Raw genomic sequence first — 21910 nt, 5'->3', positions numbered from 1 at the left:
GCCACTGGGGGTGTCGGTTTAGTCGCCAACAACCTGACCATGCAGCAGGTAGCACTGAGTTACACATTACCAATGGCAGTTCCAAAAGAGTGACCTGCCCTCACCTTGGATTGCACGCAAGATAACAAGAAACTTTAGCTTATTGAAACTTACATGGATCGTGAAACACTAATCAGTCATTTGTAAAGAACAACTGTTCGATTTGAACACTCGAGAAGGACCTGCACCAGTAAGAAAAGGGGATTGGTGGGATGGAGAGCAATGGAAATACTACATCTTGTTTTTGACACACGCTGTTTTCCTCCACTCTCGCTGTGAGCCCGTGGCTCTCAGCAGGATCCTCTCATATCCTTGTCGAAGCTGAGGTGTCTCAAGGCGGTCTTGGGCCCTGTCCTGTTCTTCATCTTCATAAAAATCTTCTTTTATCTTATCGCTAATGACTCTACCCTCTGCTGTGGATCCTTCAAATGGGCAGGCGGCAGCCTTTTCCTCTGCAGACCTTTATACAGTCGAATCGGGCGGGAGTTGGTCCACTTGGAATATCTCTTTCAACTCTGACAAATCTCACACTCTCACTGTTGCAATGAAGGGACTGGACCATTTGGCAAATTTGCTAATTCATTTCATTAATCACCCTTTTGAAGAAGTTCAGTCTATTTTGTCCTTCAACCCTGCTGTTGATATTTCCTCCTCTTTCTACCGTTTAATAGTTGCATCCTGATCCATTATATGTTGTAGCTCCTCCAGGAGCTTTGAGTTTGTATGAAAAAAACTTATGTTTGGCGATAAAAATGTGACTGCAGGCATGTGACTTTGTCCATCAATGTAATTGGTAGTTTTGCAGCGTGTTGGCTCCATTAATTGTTTTCACGTGCTTCCATGCCTTTATGTCAACACAGAAAAATCACAAACCTGGAAATAATTATCCAATGCCCTTGACGTTTCTGCAGCATATTGCAGAACAATAGATGTATCAAGAAAATTGGCAGTTTGAGAAATGACTCGCTCACCTGTGTGGTGATTGTTTCACTCATTTGACATCATGAGTCAATTGTCAATGGAGATTGTTGAGCAGGAAACAAAAACCCAGGCCTATCATTGAATTATTTAATTTTTAAAAATACTGCAATTGCAAAGCCAATCCAATCCTCCCTCACTACCACCTTTCACTCCCACCCCCTCCCCCCACACACATTCTTTCTTTCTCCAGTCCTCCCAGAAAAAAAATAAATCTCTCTCACGTCTCACCAATCCTCCCACACTCCCAACTCTCTTTTCTTTCTGCAATCCTCCCAAAATCCCCCACCATCCTTTCACCAATGCTTTCACACCCTCATATCCTCCTCTATCTCCAAAATACTCCCATGCTCCCTTTGCCTCTTCAATTCCCCCACACTCCCCGACCATATTTTCTTTCTCCAATCCTTCCACCCCCCCTCCCCTCCTTTATCTCCCGATCCACCTCGGCCTACACTTTCATGTTCCTCTTCCTCTCTCCAACCGTTCCACACTCCCATATCCTGCTTTCTCTCTCAAATCCACACACACTTCCCGACTCTCCTTACTTTCAACACTCCTCCCACATTCCCCCAAACCCTCCTTCCTCTCTCCAATACTCCCACATTCCCCTACCCTTGTTTCTCTCTTCGCTGTTCCTCCAATCCCATACACACCCTTCTATCTTCTCTCATCATTTCCCCCTTCTCTCCATTTTCACAATTTAATGCGTTGTTTAAATGCACCCTTGCTCCCCACCCCAGGGAGAATGTAATAGATATATGGTCCAAAAGCCAATACAAAGAGAGTTTAAAAGTTGTGCATTTTGCTCAACCTATTATACTAGCGATACCCATGCCCATGCACGGGATAGCAGTACAACATAGCTGGTAGCAGACGACAGACCGTACACGGGGAATGACAAAAATACGCATTGTGCAAAATGCACGTGGTACGATGGAACGCCAAGACTTCCCAAACATCGTCGGCATGTCCGCTATGTGCCACAGCAGTTTCATAGGGATCGTGTGACGGCGAGCCGAGTTTTTAGTGTGCAAGCTTGGTATTATAATAGAGATACTCAACTTTCAGGTTTAAAATTCTCAATCCTAATGCAGTAAAAACGTGTCTGTCGATTTCCCAGGACTACAGTGGCCTGCAAAAGTATTCACCCCGACCAATAATGCCACATTTAGATGAATTAAAAATGATGCAGAAACAATTTTTCTCAATAAACTTGTTTATTCATAACTGAAGAGATCAAACAAAACACTGTTATAGTTGAAGGAGGTTACACGTCAACAACACTTGCAAAAATATGTACAAACCAAAATTCACTGGTTGCAATGGTGCTCAGCCCCTTAGGTCAGTACGTGGTGGAAGCACCTTTTACAGCAATGATTGCTACGAGTCCTTTTTGTGTAGGTCTCGACCAGCTTTGTGCAGTGAGATGGTGAAATCTTTGCTCATTCTTCACATGAAAATTGCTCGAGTTCTGCCAAGTTTGATGGTGATCGTCGATGGACTGCAATCTATAAGTCAATAAATGTTTAGTTGGGTTCAAGTCAGAACTTTGACTGGGCCGCTCAAGAACATTTATTTTCTTCTTATTCAGCCACTCCAGCGTGGCTTTAGCTTTGTGCTTCGGATCATTGCCCTGCTGAAATGTGAATCTCCTACCCAGTTTCAGATTCATGGCTGACTCAAGCAGGTTTTCATCAAGGATTCTCCTGTACTGTGAACCGTCCATTGTCCCTTCTATCCTGACAAGCTTGCCAGTCCCTGCTAATGAAAATCAGCCCCATAACATGATACTACCACCACCATGCATGACAGTAGGGATGGTGTTGATATGGTGATGTGCATTGTTCGGTTTGAGCCAGACGTAACGCTTTCAATTTAGACCGAAGAGTTCAATCTTTGTCTCGTCTGACCAAAAAACGTTTCTCCACATGCCTACATTATCATTAAGATGTTTTTTTTTTCCCAAACTCCATACAAGCTTGTAGATGCATCTTTTTCAATAATGGCTTCTTTTTGCCACCAGTCCAAAGAGGCCAGCTTTGTGAATGGGATAGGGATATTGTTGATTGATGATCACTGACTCCCATCTCAGATAAAGACCCTTGCAGATCTTTCAAAGTCATTGTTGGATTTACAGTGACACCCTGAACCAGTTTCATGCTTGCCTGGCTGCTGAGTTTGGATGGTTGACCTGATCTGGGCAGAGTCTAGATGGTGTGATACGTCATCCACCTCTTAATGATGGATTTCCCCATACTCAACGGGATGAGTGACTTTGAAATGTTCTTATAACCCTCTCCTGAGTGATACTTCTCCACCACTTTATTTCTGACTTTTTTGGAAAGTTCCTTGGTCTTCATGTTTGCCTTGTTGGGTGACCAAGTGAGTCACACCTTTGAACTCCTGAGATAAGTGGCGGAGCTTAATTTTTAAGATAAACCACTGATTACATACAGGTGAAACTTATTACACTTTCAAACAAATAATTTGCTCCTGAAGTGATTTAGATTTAATAGGGAAAGAGTTTGAATACTTATGCAACTGAGAATCATCTGATTTTTCTCTGCTCATCTAACATATTCACATTTTCTCTGCATTTTTCAACTTTATCACATTGGAGTAGTTTGTGAAGACTTTTTATATTAAGTTTTATTTGAAAGCATCATGACATAACCTCAGGTGGCATCATAATGTGAAAACTTTGGAGGGGGTGAATAATTTTGCAGGCGACTGTATATACATTTAAACAGTTCTGCAGTTGAAAACAGAAATATACTAATTTATCCTCTGAGAAAGAAAAACTAAAATGTATCTTTACCCCGTGGGGTCTTCCACCCCATGGGGTCTTCCACCCCACGGGGTCTAAGCGCCGCTCGTGTTCTCTCTTTTCTAGTGTACAGTTCATTCAAACATCTATTTCTCCATTATTCGTGAACAAAATTCGATGAAAATTGACAGGCATATACTAGACACATATGCACAGGCACTAACTGAGCCCAAAGTGCAATTGCGGCCCTTCGGGTTGAGCAACGGCCCATTTTGGCCCATTTTCTTAAAATTGTTATTTACCGGTTATTAGTGAACGGAACCGAACCAAACTTAACAGGTATATTCTACAGACCATTCCCCAGGCATTGTCTGAACCCAAAGTGCGATTTTGGCCCTTGGGCCAAGAAACGGCCCTTTCAATCCATTTGCTTAAAATTACTATTACTCCGTTATTCATGAAAGAAACCAGATCAAATTTGACAGGTATATTCTTGAGGTCACTCTACAGGCATTAACTGAGCCCAAAGTGCGATTCCCACCCTTTGGGTTGAGAAATGGCCCTTTCAGCTCATCTTCTTTAAATTGTTATAAAAAAAAAACAAAATTAAATGTGCTGGGCGATGGCCAACGCAAAATTAAGTCGCAAATGTTGATATGAAACTACCCTCACTCTTGTGAGGTGTTCTGGTTTCTTTTTCTGATGCGATGAAAATCTTACCAAATTTCAAAACTATCTGTCGTCCGTGCTATTGCTCACTTGAGAGTTGTATGAATGAGCTCCCACAGGGTATGTTCGCAATTCGAACTTGTTTGTCAACTTTTTTCATAAACATAAATCTGATGTGATCCAAAACGACAATAAATCAACATAACACTTTGGGACAAATTTACAAAAGGCGTGTTGCTGTCGTCAGAACACACAAACTAAAAATTGATAAATTGATGTACAAGAGGCCAGGAGTTATTTAGGTTAATTGGTTAACCTCTTATATAATACTGAACAAAATAAATGTTTAAAAGGCATTGAGTCATAAATTAGGTATGCACACTAATCGGCTGTTTCGGCACACACAACTAATCAGCTGTTTGTCTCCCTTCATAAATTGCTATTTAGACAGGTGATTCGCTGTGTGAGTACAACGATGTTTTTGTCGCCATTTAAGGGGAAGGTGTGTTAGAAAGGCAATCGCTAAGCGCCTTTCATAAATTCGGCCCTTTCAGTTTAGTTTCTAACAAAGGAGAAATTGATCAATGAATTGCAATTGTAATAAGACAGAGCATTATCAATGCAAAGCCTCGTCAGGGTATATAGATGAGCACAGATCTGAGAACCAGTGAGGACTCACTCACTCACTCACTCACTCACTCACTCACTCACTGATCAGGACAGCGCAGGGAACTTTGACATAATCCACATTAAAGGCATAATATCAACTTGGGCTTAAATTTGACATTAAAATGTTATGGTTAAAGTAGACAAAGTTGTCCAACTGTGCCTAAGGCTGCCTGAGCACGTTGGACGAGAATGTAGGCCTTAAAAAGTGTACATCAGACTACGGGCTCGACTCGCCAGTTGGAAATGTCACTAAGGCCGTTCGGCCGTGCTTGTTCAGCCAGTGATTTGAGTTGCGCTGCAAGGCTGAGAAATGCTGCAAATATTATGTTAAAACACAATTTGCCGCGACCGCAGATGCTGAACAGAATCTTTGCATTACCACTTGTTATGGTTAAATTCGATCAACTTTGATCGAAACTCATTATTGAAAAAAACGATAGATATCATATAACAGCAGATTTTCATTGGGTATATAAATTAAGTTTGAACTGAGAATTAACCTTCTATCTTTGTGCTAAATGTTTTGTGCTGCCTCCGTGCACCGAAGCGAGTGAGCCAGTTATCCGGAGGACTTGCATGGCTGAAAAAATTGACTGATATATGTCCCATCTCTTGTTTAACAGGTGAAACCAGTGTATGACATGAAATAGAAGGATATTTAATAAGCAATTTATTGATCCCTACTGCCTTCTTTTCAAATGCTAATACCATTGAATAAGATTCCTTCACAATGATTTTAAAAGAAACACTCAATGATTTTAAAACTCCCCACAGTTATACACACAAGTTTCAATGCTTTTAAAATAAAATCATGACTTACAAGTCAGCAAATTGTCTCATATATCTTAATAATAAAAGGGTGTGTGTGTGTGTGTGTGTGTGTGTGTGTGTGTGTGTGTGTGTGTGTGTGTGTGTGTGTGTGTGTGTGTGTGTGTGTGTGTGTGTGTGTGTGTGTGTCAGTGTGTGCTCCATAACTCCAAAAGTATAAAACCGAGCAGCCTGAAACTTTGCATACATACTAACAAAATTCAAACGAAGTGCAAGAGTGAAAATTGGGTGTTTGGATTAATTAAAACACCCCTTTTGAAGATAAGGCCCATTCACCTGTATCATCCATGCACTCTATCTATTATGTCACATTCAGCGCCTTCAGAAAGTATTCACACCCCTTGACTTTTTCACATTTTGTTGTGTTGCAGCCTAAATTTAAAATGTGTTAAATTGAGATTTTTTTGTCACTGAACAACACAAAATCAAATGAAAAATCACTCAGAGTGACAACTTGGCGAAACAGAATGGCACTCCTTAGAGAACATACCTCCGCCAGGCTGAATAGTTTACATTTTGTATGTCACTGATAGGTCGGATCTGATTCCGGACCTTAACCAAAATCAAATTGGCTGGTTCTTGTCACCTAACCAACTCTTCCACCTCGTTTTGTCACAAGTCATCTCCAACTTTTAGAGATAAACATGCTATACATACTTTTTTGGCCCCATCTCTCAATGGTGAAGTATCACCTGAAAAATTCTCGAATCCAGATCCGGATTCAGATCTTCACCAAAATCTAAACAATTAGTCCTCGTCACACACACACAACCCGTCCACCAAGTTTCATCTGAATCCGTCCACAACTTTTTGAGATATCATGCAATATCGTTTTCACCTGCATCTCTCAATGGTGAAGTATCACCTGAAAAATTCTCATAGTCTGATGCGGATCCAGATCTTCACCAAAACCACATTTGTTTCTTGTCACACTCCCAACCTGTGCACAAAATTTCATCTGGATACATCCACAACTTTTTGAGAGATCCTGTACACAAACAAAGAAACAAACAGACAGAAAGATGTGAAAACATAACCTCCTTCAACTTCAGTGGTGGGGGTAACAAATACACTCACCATCCATCCATCCATCCATCCATTGGGACCATATACTGTGCAGAGCATTGGTGCTGCCTAAGCAGTCTCTGGCTCTTGGACACAATCCTGGACAGGTCACCACTCCAATACAGTATACCATCATGTTGGCACTCATTTTGCCAACCTCAGAAGGATGACAAGCAGATTCAACCCCACTTTGTATTAATTCATCAGCCAAGTGGGATTTGAACTCAGGATCCTGGAATCCCAAGCCCACCACTCGAACCATTAAGCCAACACCAGGCATATGTAACAAATACACTCACCAACTGACACTTATCGAACTCGATCCATAACGATCATGAAAGGTCTGTGAGAATTTATGTCTGACTTCTTTGGAAAGCTCCTGGGTCTTCATGTTTGCCTTGTTAGTTGACCAAGTGAGTTACACTTTAAAACTCCTTAGATAAGTGGGGGAGCTTAATTTTAAGTTGAAACACTGATTACAGACAGGTCTGGATGACTGATATTAAAATATTGATGTTGAAGGAACAGTTCAATATCGTGGGCTTCGTCATCGGGTCACAGATAAAGGCACATGACAATGTCTAGAGTTCGCAAAAAAGCATGCGAACCACTGTGAGAGAATGAGGCAAAAGATTCTGTGGTCTGATGAGATGAAAATTGAACCCTTTGGCCTGAATGCAAAGCACTATGCCAAGCTGAAACAGAGCACAGCTTATCGCCCATCGAACACCATCCCTACCATGAAGCATGGTGTTGGTAGCATCATCACGTTAAAGTAGAAAAAAAAATTGAGAAATTTTTACATAATAAAAAATGAAAAGCTGAATTGGCTTGAATCAATAAGTATTTGACCCCTTCACTATGACACTCCAAATTGAGCTCAGGTGCATCCGATTTCCTTTGATCATCCTTGAGATGTCTTCTCAACTTGACTAGAGTCCATCTGTGGCCAATTCAATTGATTGGACATGATTTCGAAAGAAACACACTGTTCTATATAAGGTCCCACAGTTGCTAGTGCATGTCAGAGCAGAAACTCTCCCATAAAGTCAAAGGAACTCTCCGTAAAGCTCCGAGATAGAATTGTGAGGAAGCATACATCTGGGGAAGGGTATAAAACAATTTCTGGAGTGTTGAAAGTTCCCAAGAGCACAGTGAGCTCCATCAGTACGAAATGGAAAGAATCTGGAACTACCCAGACTCTTCCTAGAACTGGCCATCCAAACGAACTCAGTAACAGGGCAAGAATGACCTTTGCCAGGGAGGTGACCAAGAACCCAATGACTACTCTGACAGAACTATGGAGTTCCTTCACCGAGATGGGAGAACCTGCTGAAAGGATAATAATCTCTGCAGCACTTCACAAAGTTCTTCAGAAATCCTTGGCTTTATGGGAGAGTGGCCAGATGGAAGCCACTCCTGAGAGAGAAAAAGACACATGACAGAATGTCTGGAGTTTGCAAAAAAGCACACGAACCACTGTGAGAGCATGAGGCAAAAGATTCTGTGGTCTGACGAGAAGAAAATTGAACCCATTGGCCTGAATGCAAAGTGCTACATTTGGCTGAAACAGAGCACGGCTCATCACTCATCTGATACCATCGTTACGATGAAGCATGGTGGTGGCAGCATCAAGCTATGGGGTTGCTTTTCAGTGGCAGGGACTGGGAGACTTTTCAGGATAGGGGGAAAATGAATGGAGCCAAATACAGGCAAATCTTAGAGGAGAACCTGCTTCAGAGTGCAAAAGACCTGAGACTGTGGTGATGATTTACGTTCCAATAGGGCAATGACCGCAAGCATGTAGCCAAAGCAATACTGGAATGTCTTCAGATCAAGAATGTGAAAGTCCTTGAGTGGCCCAGTCAAAGCCCAGACTTGAATTCCATTGGGAATCTGTGGAAAGACTTGAAGATTGCTGTTCACTGATGCTCCCCCATCCAACTTAACAGGGCTTGAGCAATTCTGCAAAGAAGAATGGGAAAAACTCCCCAAATCCGGATTTGCAAAGCTGATGCAGACATACCCAAGAAGACTCAAAGCCGTGATCACTGCCAAAGGCGCTTCCTCAAAGTATTGACTCAGGGGGCTGAAGACTTATGTAAATTAGATATTTCTGCATTTCATTTTCAATAAATATGTAAAAACTTCCAAAGACATGTTTTCACTTTGTCAATGTGGGTTATTTTGTGTAGATCGGTGACAATTTTTTTTTAAAAATAATCCATTTTAAATTCAGTCTGTAACACAACAAAATGTGAAAAAATTAAAGGGGTGGGAATACTTTCTGCAGGTACGATTGTTTCTTGACATGAGTTATGAATGTCATAAATTTAATTCTTCACTTGCATTGGGTCGTAGATCAGATATCGGAAGTTTCAGATTTTTCGGATAAAGATTTCAATTCAACAAATTATGGCTGGAATATCACTTCACCAATGATGTTATTGTCATCACCCTATATACCCCATGGGGAGTTGATGACATTTGCCAAGTTTCAATTTTTTTCGTTTAGCGGTTTTGGAGAAAATGATTTGCAATTTTTTATACTTTGATCCAATATGGCTGCCATACCATGTGACCTATAATGTCATAAATTTAATTGTTCACTCACATCAGGTCAAAGATCAGATACATGAAGTTTCAGAATTTTGGATAAGGATTTCAATACAGCCAATTATGGCAGAAATGCCACTTCACAGATGATGTCATCATTATCACCCTATATGCCCCAAGGGGAGTTGACGACATGCCAAGTTTCAAATTTTTTCATTGAGCGGTTTTGGAGAAAATTATGTCCAATTTTTTTTCTGTAATCCAATATGGCTGCCATACTAGGTGACCTGTGACATCAGAGTTATCAATACAATATTCTCCATGTGGAGTCCCACCTCTGTTTAAAGTTTTGCATCGAACGAGCAAGCAGTTGCAGAGAAAAACATTTGAAAGCGAAAATATACAGACGTGGACACACACACAAAGACAGACAGGGATGACATCGAGTTATCAATATGTTATCAGGCATTGAAATCGTTTCGCAGCCACTTCGGGGTGAGCCAAATTACAATACGATTCAACAGAATTGGTATTATCAGTGAATTTTCTGTCTCTTTTTCCTTGCTTCTGACTTTAAACATTTTGCACCTGATGATGCAGAAATAAATGCTGAAATTCATTACTGATGATAATAGTCCAATTGATAATTATTTGGGTGTGCGCACTCAGTTGTAGCTCCTGATGCAGGTGTATTTTGGCGCAGGTGGCTGCCTCTCCAATCCGTGCCATCACGGTGGAACCTGCGTACCTTCCTCACATGACACAGGACACAATGTGTGTCATTGCACCAGCAACTGGGAAGGACGAACCTGCTTGCAAGGTGCATATATTTAGTTCATTTATACTATATTCATTGTGGTGAAGTTGACTCTTTTCTCCAAAATGTGGACCATCACAAGTGCACAGTGTAGTTTATCATTCTTAAGCATGAAATGCGATTTTTTCCTGCATCAAAGGTTGGTTGTTTCTATGAGGGGCGTTCAAAAAGTTATACGAATGAGATGCTCACAATAGCTTGATCGATTCAAGGTATTTTTCTATTTTCCCACATATTTGTATCGTGTCGAACCCCCGCTATTCGCAGAGGACACGTTCCTGGAAAATGCTGTGAATAGCGAATCCACAAATAGCATATTCAATGGAAAAAGGGAGAGATAGGTTCCCAGCTGTTAGTGACCCAAAAAAATACCGTGAATGGTGAAGCCGCGAATGTTGACAATGTGAATTATTTCAGTGGCAAAAAGGGGGATAGGTTCCTGCCGGTTCCTGATTCATGAAAAATGCTGCAAATGCTATGCATTGTTTCAATGTAAAAAGGGGGATAGGTTCCTGGCGGTTCCTGATTCATGAAATATGCTGCAAATGCTGTGCATTGTTTCAATGTAAAAAGGGAGATAGGTTCCTGGCAGTTCCTGATTCATGAAAAATGCTGCAAATGCTGTGCATTGTTTCAATGTAAAAAGGGAGATAGGTTCCTGGTGGTTCCTGATTCATGAAAAATGCTGCAAATGCTGTGCATTGTTTCAATGTAAAAAGGGAGATAGGTTCCTGGTGGTTCCTGATTCATGAAAAATGCTGCAAATGCTATGCATTGTTTCAATGTAAAAAGGGGGATAGCTTCCTTGCGGTTCCTGATTCATGAAAAATGCTGCAAATGCTATGCATTGTTTCAATGTGAAAAGGGGGATAGGTTCCTGGTGGTTCCTGATTCATGAAAAATGCTGCAAATGCTATGCATTGTTTCAATGTAAAAAGGGGGATAGGTTCCTGGCGGTTCCTGATTCATGAAAAATGCTGCAAATGCTACGCATTGTTTCAATTTAAAAAGGGGGATAGGTTCCTGGTGGTTCCTGATTCATGAAAAATGCTGCAAATGCTATGCATTGTTTCAATGTAAAAAGGGGGATAGGTTCCTGGCGGTTCCTGATTCATGAAAAATGCTGCAAATGCTATGCATTGTTTCAATGTAAAAAGGGGGATAGCTTCCTTGCGGTTCCTGATTCATGAAAAATGCTGCAAATGCTATGCATTGTTTCAATGTAAAAAGGGGGATAGGTTCCTGGCGGTTCCTGATTCATGAAAAATGCTGCAAATGCTATGCATTGTTTCAATGTAAAAAGGGGGATAGGTTCCTGGCGGTTCCTGATTCATGAAAAATGCTGCAAATGCTGTGCATTGTTTCAATGTAAAAAGGGAGATAGCTTCCTGGCAGTTCCTGATTCATGAAAAATGCTGCAAATGCTACGCATTGTTTCAATTTAAAAAGGGGGATAGGTTCCTGGCGGTTCCTGATTCATGAAAAATGCTGCAAATGCTGTGCATTGTTTCAATGTAAAAAGGGGGATAGGTTCCTGGTGGTTCCTGATTCATGAAAAATGCTGCAAATGCTACGCATTGTTTCAATGTAAAAAGGGGGATAGGTTCCTGGCGGTTCCTGATTCATGAAAAATGCTGCAAATGCTGTTCATTGTTTCAATGTAAAAAGGGGGATAGGTTCCTGGCGGTTCCTGATTCATGAAAAATGCTGCAAATGCTACGCATTGTTTCAATGTAAAAAGTGGGATAAGTTCCCTGCGGTTCCTGGTTCATAGGAGAAACTTTTTAAAGCTTAAAATCTTTTCAACCGCAAAAACGCATGATTGCAGTTTCATTTTAAAAAAAAGTGCTTTTAAATAATAATAAAAAAGACAACACCAGGTACCGTTTCCAATGTTTATTGAAGGAATGTGATTAACAGTTTATTGAAAGTAATTAACCAACCATACTGTAAAAGTAAAAAAAAAACCAGTAGGTACCATTTCAAATTATTATTTGCACAAACAAGCACAACTTTTCAAATGATGATGATGATGTTTTAAAATCCAGTGAACTCAACGGAGTCGTCTGAAGACCACACAGGTGAGGGTGCTGATGAATCGTGCACCGAAAGGAATGTAGGTGAGGGTGCTGAAGCAGGTGGGGATCCTGAAGAGTTGCTCACTGAATGGGATGCAGGAGAGGCAGATGAAGCAGGCAAAGGTGCTGGTGCTCCTGTGGTGGACGGATCAGGGTGGAAGAACTACATGATTGAGAGCTGCCTCACAGATTGCCGCAGATTTTGATGTCGTTCCTTGAATGGGAGCATCATGTCATCCAACCCCCTCTTGACCTTGAGGTAATGCTCCATGACCGGATCGGCATTTAACAGCCTCTCGGAAACTGACCTGACCACATGTCCTGCAGTATCTCACCCAGGAACTTGATCGTGAGTTTGGACCTCGACACCTTCCTCATCACTGCCTGCCTCCTCCTCCTCCTACCTGGAAACCTTGGTAATGGCTTCCAAATCCTCCCCAGTGAGCTCCTCGGCATGTGAGGTGATAAGAGCATCCAACTCCTCAGACTCCATGACATCAAAGCCTTCCCCTCCCACTTGCATTGCCAACCTGACAATTTTATGCCTCTCCTCAATGTTGTTGGGAAAGCCTCTGAAGTTCTTCACTGCCTGTGGCCACAGGTTGTGCCAGCAGGCATTGACGATGGAGGCTTTCACCTCATCCAGTGACTCTTTGATTATGCTGATGCAGTGGGCGATGTTGAACTCCTTCCAATACTGCCTGATGGTGAGCTCTGGGTCCATCGCATACAAAATGTGGTAAAAGGTGCGACGGGTATAATATGTTTTGAAAGTCGAAATTACCCCTTGGTCGAGTGGCTGGATCAGGAAGGTGGTGCTGGGTGGCAGAAAGATCACCTCAACATGTTGGTGAGCCATCTTCAGGTCCCCAGGGTGGCCAGGAGCATTGTCAATGAGCAGGACAACCTTTAATGCAAGGTTTTGTTCTGCCAGTTACTTCTCCAACTGAGGGACGAAACAGTTATGGAACCAGTCCATGAAAATTGCTGTCATCATCCACACCTTCTTGTTGGTCCTCCAAAACATGGAGAGCATGTGCTTGCCATGCACGTGGGTTCAGAGAAGGGTTCAATATCATGGGCTTCGTCATATAGTCCCCTTTTGCGTTTGCACAGAGGAAAAGAGATACCCGGTCCTTTGCGGTCTTGAATTCCGATGCTGTCCCCTCGTGCTTTGAGATAAAAGTTCCCCTTGGCATCTTTTTCCAAAACAGGCTGGTCTCATCCGCGTTGAACACTTGCTCTGGCAGGTACCCCTTCTTCTCGATGAGCTGCACAAGTTGAGCAGGGAACACCTTGACCACCTCAAAATTTTACGGATTGTTCCGAACAATAACATTTACAATAACAGGTACAATACAATAACATTAATGTTTACAATAACATTTTAGTGCTTCTTGAAGCAGTCAAACTTTCCCCTTCTCATTTCGAATGGACCGGGACCACTCGTACCCACATCGCTTGTAACCGCGTCACTCATGCTGGCACCAGCTATGCCAGCCATGTGCGCCGCTGCGCCATCGTGTCGAAGGCCGACAGTAGAACCAAACAACATCGCCCCCGCCGTGCAGGACGCACGCGGCGCGTTCTTTTCAACCCATTTCTGAGTCTGATAATTACATCTATCCTCTTTTCAATCCAAATCTCCATCTAATACTTATATCTATACTGTTTTCAACCCAAGTCTACATCTAATAATTATATCCAATCTTTTCCTTCAATTCCTGACACAGATCAGAGCAGACACGGGTGCAACTTGTAATAAATAACTGCATGTACGGTGGCGGATCAGCGTGCACTGTACGGGGCATGCATAGCGCATCTCTTCATTCGGGTCTACACATGGGTTTACAATAACATCTTACAATCGGACTTCGCTCACCACAATGGCCACAAATCTCTCCGGCAGATAGCAGACATCCTCCCGCACCTCCGCCTCGATACAGTTGCTACAAAGCAGATGCATGCTGTACGGCCCGGATCACTAGGGCTACATGGCGTACGGACAAAGGAAGCACATTGACCAGCACTAACCGTGGGTCGCCAGGGGTGCCTGGGCGGGCATGCGGGGCCGACGCGACCCTCGGCCGGTCGCCGGGGCACGGCCCGGGAGTTCGGTGCAGGGCGATTCGTATCACGGTGTTCGGAGCGAGACAATTCTGCAGCTCAGCTATGGCTTGCTGGATGTAAAATAAGGCCGCTTCTGGCCATCACGACTGGGCCATGTGCTGGCCGGGGCCCAATCAGAGAGCCCGATTCGGGTGACAACACATCGCTTCGGGACATCTCCCCCGCCCCGCATGACAGCGTCTACAAAAGGATGGGTCGCGGGGCCGTCTGCCTTCCTGTCTGCTTGCTCCTGCTCATCGTTCCTGCTCGTCCTGCTCTTCTCTAGACTCCGCCTTCTCCACCCACTCACCTGCTGACTTCGCCCTTCTTCACCGCCTCGTCGCTGACTCCACCCACCCACTTGATCCTGTCTGCCACTCTGCCCACTCGCTCTCGACTCCACCTTCTCCACCCACCCACCTGATCCTGTTTGCCACTCTGCTCACTCGCTCTCGACTCCGCCTTCTCCACCCACCCACCTGATCCTGTCTGCCACTCTGCCCACCCGCTCTCGACTCTGCCTTATTTACCCACTCGCCGCTGGCTCCACCCAAAGTCCTTCCCTCATGCCCCTTCTCTGGATAACCAAGCAAGAAATGACGCACCAGCTGTCAAGGAGGGATTGTCCAGCGGAGCATCCCCCCAAAACGTATTGAGTGGTGCGGTCGGTCAATTGCGCTAGGTATTGCGAGACCGTTAGCCTCATCTCCTCTCCTTTTTCTTCTCATTTACTCTTCTTCATCAGGATTTATGTGTGCGTGTGTGTCATGGCGCCTGTCCTCGCTTAAGTAAAGATTGCAGAAGGTAAATCGGGATAACTCTGCTCTGTCTGCTTTTGTAAGTTGCTTGCTTTATTGTCGCACCACACTTTTCTTTCTATCTCTACTTACATACAACAATAAAAACTATTAATGGTGCCACATATCTTTCCTTGCCTGCCTGTATTCAATCCTTTTGTAGAAATGTTCCCAGTTCGTTTTTGTCTTTTCTTTCTTTGATCCAGCATGATCCATATCCAAGCCTAGCCGGGAAATATTCCCAACTACCTGTTCTTTTAGCCGGTAAGTCCTTGGCACTGTCGCTTGGCTGCATCTGATCCAGCAAAGTGATCCGGTTCGGACAAGGCGTCCCGAGGGCGTGTCCCCCGGTAATTAGATCACATAATTATTTTTAGCTAACTGGATAAACTGTAGACGGAGGACCCTAAGTCACGTGGTTGAGTTATTGGCGTCCACGGTCGGTTAGCGACCCGCCGTGTCATGGAGTTATCTGTGTGCAATGGCCTGCGATTCCAGGGAGTCTGGTGGGAAACCGAGATAGCTTCCCTCCCTCGTGGTCTTCTCATCCAGACCCCCGGCCCCGCAACAATACGCATCACCTTTGCGTGAATAAGAGGTCCACTTAAAGGCATGTTTTTCCTGCACGTTGTCCTCAATCCATACACTGAGTGCCTTCTCCATCCTTTCTATGTAGACATCGCGGACATGGGTGACCACTTTTGGTGCTCGGTACAGCGCTTGCCGCAACACTTTCTCGGATCGCCTTCTCGTTCTTCTGTATTTAGAGAATGGTGTATTCGTTTACTCCATAGTGTCTGCTCACAGACGTCACACTCTGTCTTCTTGACAGCCAGTCCAGCAGATCCATTTTATGACTCAGGCTCATCACTTTATTCTGCCTCTTGGCAGTCGACGCATCTCTGGCACTGGTCTTACGCTTGGTAGCCATGTTTGATAAATGAACAAATGAGCAGAACGAGAGGCAAAACACCAGTCAAGGCAGAGGAACAAAAAGAATGATTGAGACCCAGGACACGCTGCACATAAATAGTCATGCGGGAATTGTGGGTAGCTGCGGGAGGGTGAGTAGTCTGCCCATTGTTTGTGGGGGATGTTGGCAGATGCTAACTTGTTACCAGATATCTTCAGCTGGGGTCTGGGGCTATATGTGGTGAAATGTTTTAATTATGCAAATGTGCATGCTCACATTTTAAATATGCAAGTCTTGCATGATAACAGTTTACTCATCTGGGGGTTGACGTTGTGAAGCATTTTAATTATGCAATGTGCATGATAACAGTTTACTTCGCAGGTGTCAGATGTGGTGAAACATTTTAATTGTGTTGCTGGAGAGAGAGAGAGAGAGAGAGAGAGAGAGAGAGAGAGAGAGAGAGAGAGAGAGAGAGAGAGAGAGAGAGAGAGATAGATGGAGAGAGAGAGAGAGAGAGAGATAGAGATAGAGATAGAGAGAGAGAGAGAGAGAGAGATAGAGATAGAGATAGAGATAGAGATAGAGATAGAGATAGAGATAGAGATAGAGATAGAGATAGATATCTTCAGCAGCAGCTTGTAATAGATTTGGTGAAGCATTTTAATTACTTATGCAAGGATATATGTTAACGGTTTACTCAGCAGGTGTTAGATGTGGTGAAACATTTCAACTGTGCAAATCGCGGAGTGGGGGAGGGAAACATTTGGCAGCTCATAATACTGGTACTGTAGATATGGTGAAGCATCTTTATGGCGCTAATGGTAGAACAAGCTGTGCAGCTCGGTTACAGCAGGGCTGGTGGAAGATATGTTTTAGAAACTGTGTTATGTAAGTGGCTTGTGCAAAATATGTTTTACAACTGTTATGTACATGGCTCGTGGAAGATATTGTGACGTCCACGGGACTTGAACAGTCCCGCCAACGTAGAATGAGCCGAAACGATGGAGGCGGTTTATTTATTTATAACCCAAACATGGCGGTTCTAATCGCTCTACCGCAAACGGGACGAGGAAGGTGGCACGAGTAGCTTTTCACTGAGTTGATGATGTTTATTTGTTTTTACTATTAACCAGAAATAACAAGACTCGGCAAGAAAAGGGATCCGGGGCGATTCGACGGGATGGTGTGGGATCGGGCGTGGGGAAAAACACAGACAATTCCAATGAATATACAGATCTCAAACCCTCTAAGGCGCCAAGCACACACACACACACACACACACACACACACACACACACACACACACACACACACACACACACACACACACACACACACACACACACACACACACACAAAGTAGCTATTTCTGGTGGTCAGGCTGGACCGTGGTGTGGACGCAACTGTCCCTGGATCGGCGTCGGACGAGCTGGCCTTGCTCTCGTCAGGGGGGGGGGGGGGCAGGAGAAACCGTGGTGCTGTCGACCTCCTGGTCTTGGCCCAAGTCCGCTCACAGCCGCCAGGGAACCAGTTCTGGCGCCAAGTTGCGAGCAGGAGAGGGAGGCAGGTCCGCCCGCCGTTCGACCCCGTACTCCGAGCCAGCAGAACCCCAGAGCCAACTAAGGTGAGGCACGAGGCTCAGCAAGGCTCCAAGACACGATGAAGAACATGATCGAATCAGCACAACAACAAGGACGCTCTCCGCGCAACAGCCTCCACACCCAAAAAAACACGATCGTTTTGTCCCGATCTTCTTCCTCTTCCTTTTCGACCCCGACAGAACCTTTTTATCCTCCTGTCCTCATCACTTCCAATCGAGCCGTTTATTGGCCCACCGCCGTCGCCTTCTGCCAATCGTGATCACGGGGCGGAGCCATCCGCTGCACTGTCCTGTGATGTCACGGCCAGTCTCCAGAGAATACCAAAAGGGGTTTACGCAGACACACTTACCCTATCCCGTGTCCCTATCTAATTACGTGACAATTATCATTTCCCCCCTTGAAGAAATGAACATTTACTAGACAACTTATCACCACTGAATTGCTACTTATTACATCGAGATCCTGGTAAACTCGAACAGCATGGCATACCTAATTAAACATCCTAATTACCCTTTGAATGCATGCCCCCCCTCAAACGTAACACTGCCCCCTCCTCTGGTACCGCAGCTCCCGCAAGGTATATCACAGGCGCTACCGTACCAGCCTTAACACTTACTGACTCACACCTAATTAACCTAACGAAATAAAGTAGGAGGGGCAATGGGCAGCGAGTCGCAGCGAACTTACCTATCCTGCTTAATGTACTACCCCCTTATGGCCTTATCCTCGCCTAAACAATCATTCGTTTTTTTATTTTTTTATTTTTTTATTTTTTTATTTTATCACATGATAGCACTGAGCGAAGTTGCACTCCATCTTCTGGATCATCGCTCTTGCCCAGCACTCTTCCAGTGATCTGGGGAGGGGAAACAAAAGGTTCCACAAAAACACAACACTTATACTTTACATTCCTACTCTAAGCCTTAACGACACTATTCACAGGATATTTACACTTGACCGCCTCCCCCAGTGGATGCTAATAGACACAGCGTTACCTGGGGAGCCAATTTTCAAATTTGCTTGCCCCAAAATTATGCGGACATCATGCCCTTGCTGCACCTGTCAAGTTGTGCGGGACCGAGTGGGACACACATCTTCACAACACTCACACCATGGTCATCATCACATTTCTAGGTCATGGTCCTCATTTTAATCATGCAGGCTGAATCCCGTCGTGGCCGTGGGGTGGGTTACCACAAGATGATGGGGGCATCTCAGGTGCAACCATGCCCACAGGTAAGCTTTAATCCAACCCGGATGTTTCTCCGCCCCGCTCCCTTTGATTCCCTACCCCCTGGTAGCCATCAGCTCTAATCCCGTACAACACTCTGGAAGGGGTCTCACTGGCTCCTCTGGCCTTCCTGGGTCGCCAAGGTCCTACCCACCTTGGTCGCCCAACCAGACCCTCTCCCAGTTGCCTCCAGACACTGTCACCATTAGCCACCAGGTGGTGAATCTCCTTGAAGGGGGTCGCAATTCACGCTCACCGTGAGCTTCAGCAATCCCTGTGGACAAGCACATCATCCCCACCCACAAAACCCACATGACTCCCCCACCCCATCGGCCTTAGATGTGACACCTGCATTTCTAACACTTCACCGACCATGACCTTCCCTGTTACCACACCATGTCCAATAAAAAATCAATGTGTGCACCATACATTTCACTTCTTAACTTGAAACAACTCACACAGCACTTCTCACCCGATCCACGCACCAGCCATTGGACAGCCACTTATGCCCGCTTTGTTACCAATTACCCACTGTCCCGATTGTCACTCTAAAACCCAGCAGAACTTACAAACACATGCCAATTTTCCCACAATTCATTTTTTTCCACCAAAGGAGGGCACTTCGCCACAATCTCAGCAGCCGAGCATGGCCGTATATGCTCAGCCCAATCTAGTCTCGCCGACCCCCGACAGTGATCTCCGGACCCGACCTATGAAAGGGCATCTCGGATAGACCTGGCGGTTCAGCAGGAGGATTCATCCTCTGTGATATTTGGGTAATGCCAATTTCTCCCAGCCCCCCTCCCTGATCCTGAATCTCCGCCTGTCGGATCGTCACCGATGGCCTCTCGGGCACCCGACCCGGCCGCCTCCACGAGGCCAGCCTGGCTGCGCACTCAGCCGCTCGGTGAACGGTGGGTGGATCCTGTAACTCCACTCACGCTCGGACCTCAGGGTCAGGAAGAGCAGCAAAAAATTTCTCTAGTGCCAGTCTGTCCCATGCCTCCACTGTAAGGTCCCGATACGCGATCCTGACTGATTGGTAAATGTCCTGTGCCAGCTCCTGCACTGTCTCACCCGGCTTTAATTTGCGGTGCTGGAGCTGGGCCCGCACCAGATCACAATTTGCCGCGAACCCAAACCGACGGCTCAACGCCTCGCAAATGTGGGAGCTGGTCAACATCCCCTCCGCGATCACGTTTAACACATCTGCGGCTGGTCCTCGCAACGTTGCCACCAAATTCCCTGTACGTTCCTGCTCATTCCACCCGTTTAGTCGGGAAATGCACTCAAATTGCGTCAGAAAAGCTTCAACGCTCCCTGACCCGTCGAAATTTACCAGGGGGATCACTTTTACGGTGGCCCGCTTCTCAGTTTCTCCCTTGTCCGAATCCAGCCCAGGGATCAAACACCCTTGTGGCTGCGTATCCAATTTCGGAGCCCACTGTGGCCAAAGATGTTTTGTGGTGAGGGTCTCATGGGTCAATTTTGCCTCCTGTTCCAAACGTTGAATGGACCGATTCACCTCTTCCCGCAGGATCTTCTGGGCCCGCACAACCTCCTCCAAGGCTCCGTCGCGAGTTTGTAGCTGCTCCTCAACCAACCCGGACACTCTACTTACAAAAGACTGCTCTACCAGGCCTTTATCCAAGACTTCATCTTGGCTCATAATTTTATCTTGTTCGTCCAAACGAGCCTCCAATCCTTTTATCTCCTCCGCCAAATTCATCCCTTGCTTCCTCAGCTCTCCCCACTCTTCTATTTGCAGCTGCATACGAGCATCCACACAGGCACGATGATGTTCCAGGCTTTCATCCACTTTATCAACCCGAATGTTCGTTGCATCAATTTTATCTACCAATTTTTTCCGTATATTTTCCCCCTCCAATGTAATTTCTACCTTTGTTTCCTCCAATCTATCCTCGAATTTGCTTTGCATTTCTCCCAATTTAACATCCACACACTCCTGCATCTCAGTTTTCATTTTCTCCATCTTTTCCCCCAATTCATCCCTCATTAAATCAATCCGTGCACCCAACTGTTCCCCCATTACCCCCAATTGATCTGTCATTTCTGCCCCCTGTGCCGTCATTTTTGCCATTTGTGCCGTCATGTCTGCCCTCTGTGTCACAAATTGATTTTCCATTTGTGCCGTCATTTCTGCCCTCTGTGTCACGAATTGATTTGCCATTTGTACCGTCATGTCCGCTATTAAACGTTCCAACAGTGTCTGGATCGTCATCGCACCGGTTTCCGGCGCTGCCGGCCCCGTTACGGGCGATGAAGCACGGTCCACGCTTGGAATGGGGGAGGTTCCAACCCTACCCCCGTCTCTCCCTTCTTCCCCCAACTCGCTGCCAGACACGTGGCCTTCCTCCTCAAACATCTGCACATCCGCCATGGTGCAGAAGTCCCGTTTGCCGCTAATTAATTTTAATTTGAAAAATCCCGCCAAAATTTTCCCGCGCTCGCGCGCTTTTCTGAAGTAATTTTGTATTCCAATTCGTGGCGAGATTTTAATCTTGGTATATTCTCCCGATACCAAATATAATTTAGAGGGGTTCGAATATCCAACACCCTGACACCAATGTGACGTCCACGGGACTTGAACAGTCCCGCCAACGTAGAATGAGCCGAAACGATGGAGGCAGTTTATTTATTTATAACCCAAACATGGCGGTTCTAATCGCTCTACCGCAAACGGGACGAGGAAGGTGGCACGAGTCACTTTTCACTGAGTTGATGATGTTTATTTGTTTTTACTATTAACCAGAAATAACAAGACTCGGC

The 21910-nt window shown here is 44.8% G+C and overlaps 1 protein-coding gene across 4 annotated transcripts in view; it reads left to right on the top strand.

Annotated features, from left to right (window-relative positions):
* The window catches only part of HEG1 (heart development protein with EGF like domains 1), an 84098-nt gene that overhangs the window by 29319 nt on the left and 32869 nt on the right, over positions 1-21910 (top strand). For all 4 annotated transcript variants that reach the window (XM_085873936.1, XM_085873937.1, XM_085873934.1 and 1 more), the window contains one exon: positions 10278-10394. In XM_085873936.1, coding sequence (XP_085730062.1) covers positions 10278-10394 — 117 coding nt within the window. The remainder of the gene's footprint in view (positions 1-10277; positions 10395-21910) is intronic.

The sequence above is a fragment of the Eptatretus burgeri genome, chromosome 3 (genome assembly GCF_056783735.1).
Source record: "Eptatretus burgeri isolate ZD-2024b chromosome 3, Ebu_testis_v1, whole genome shotgun sequence".
Lineage (NCBI taxonomy): Eukaryota > Metazoa > Chordata > Myxini > Myxiniformes > Myxinidae > Eptatretus > Eptatretus burgeri.
This window is presented reverse-complemented; position numbering and strand designations above follow the sequence as displayed.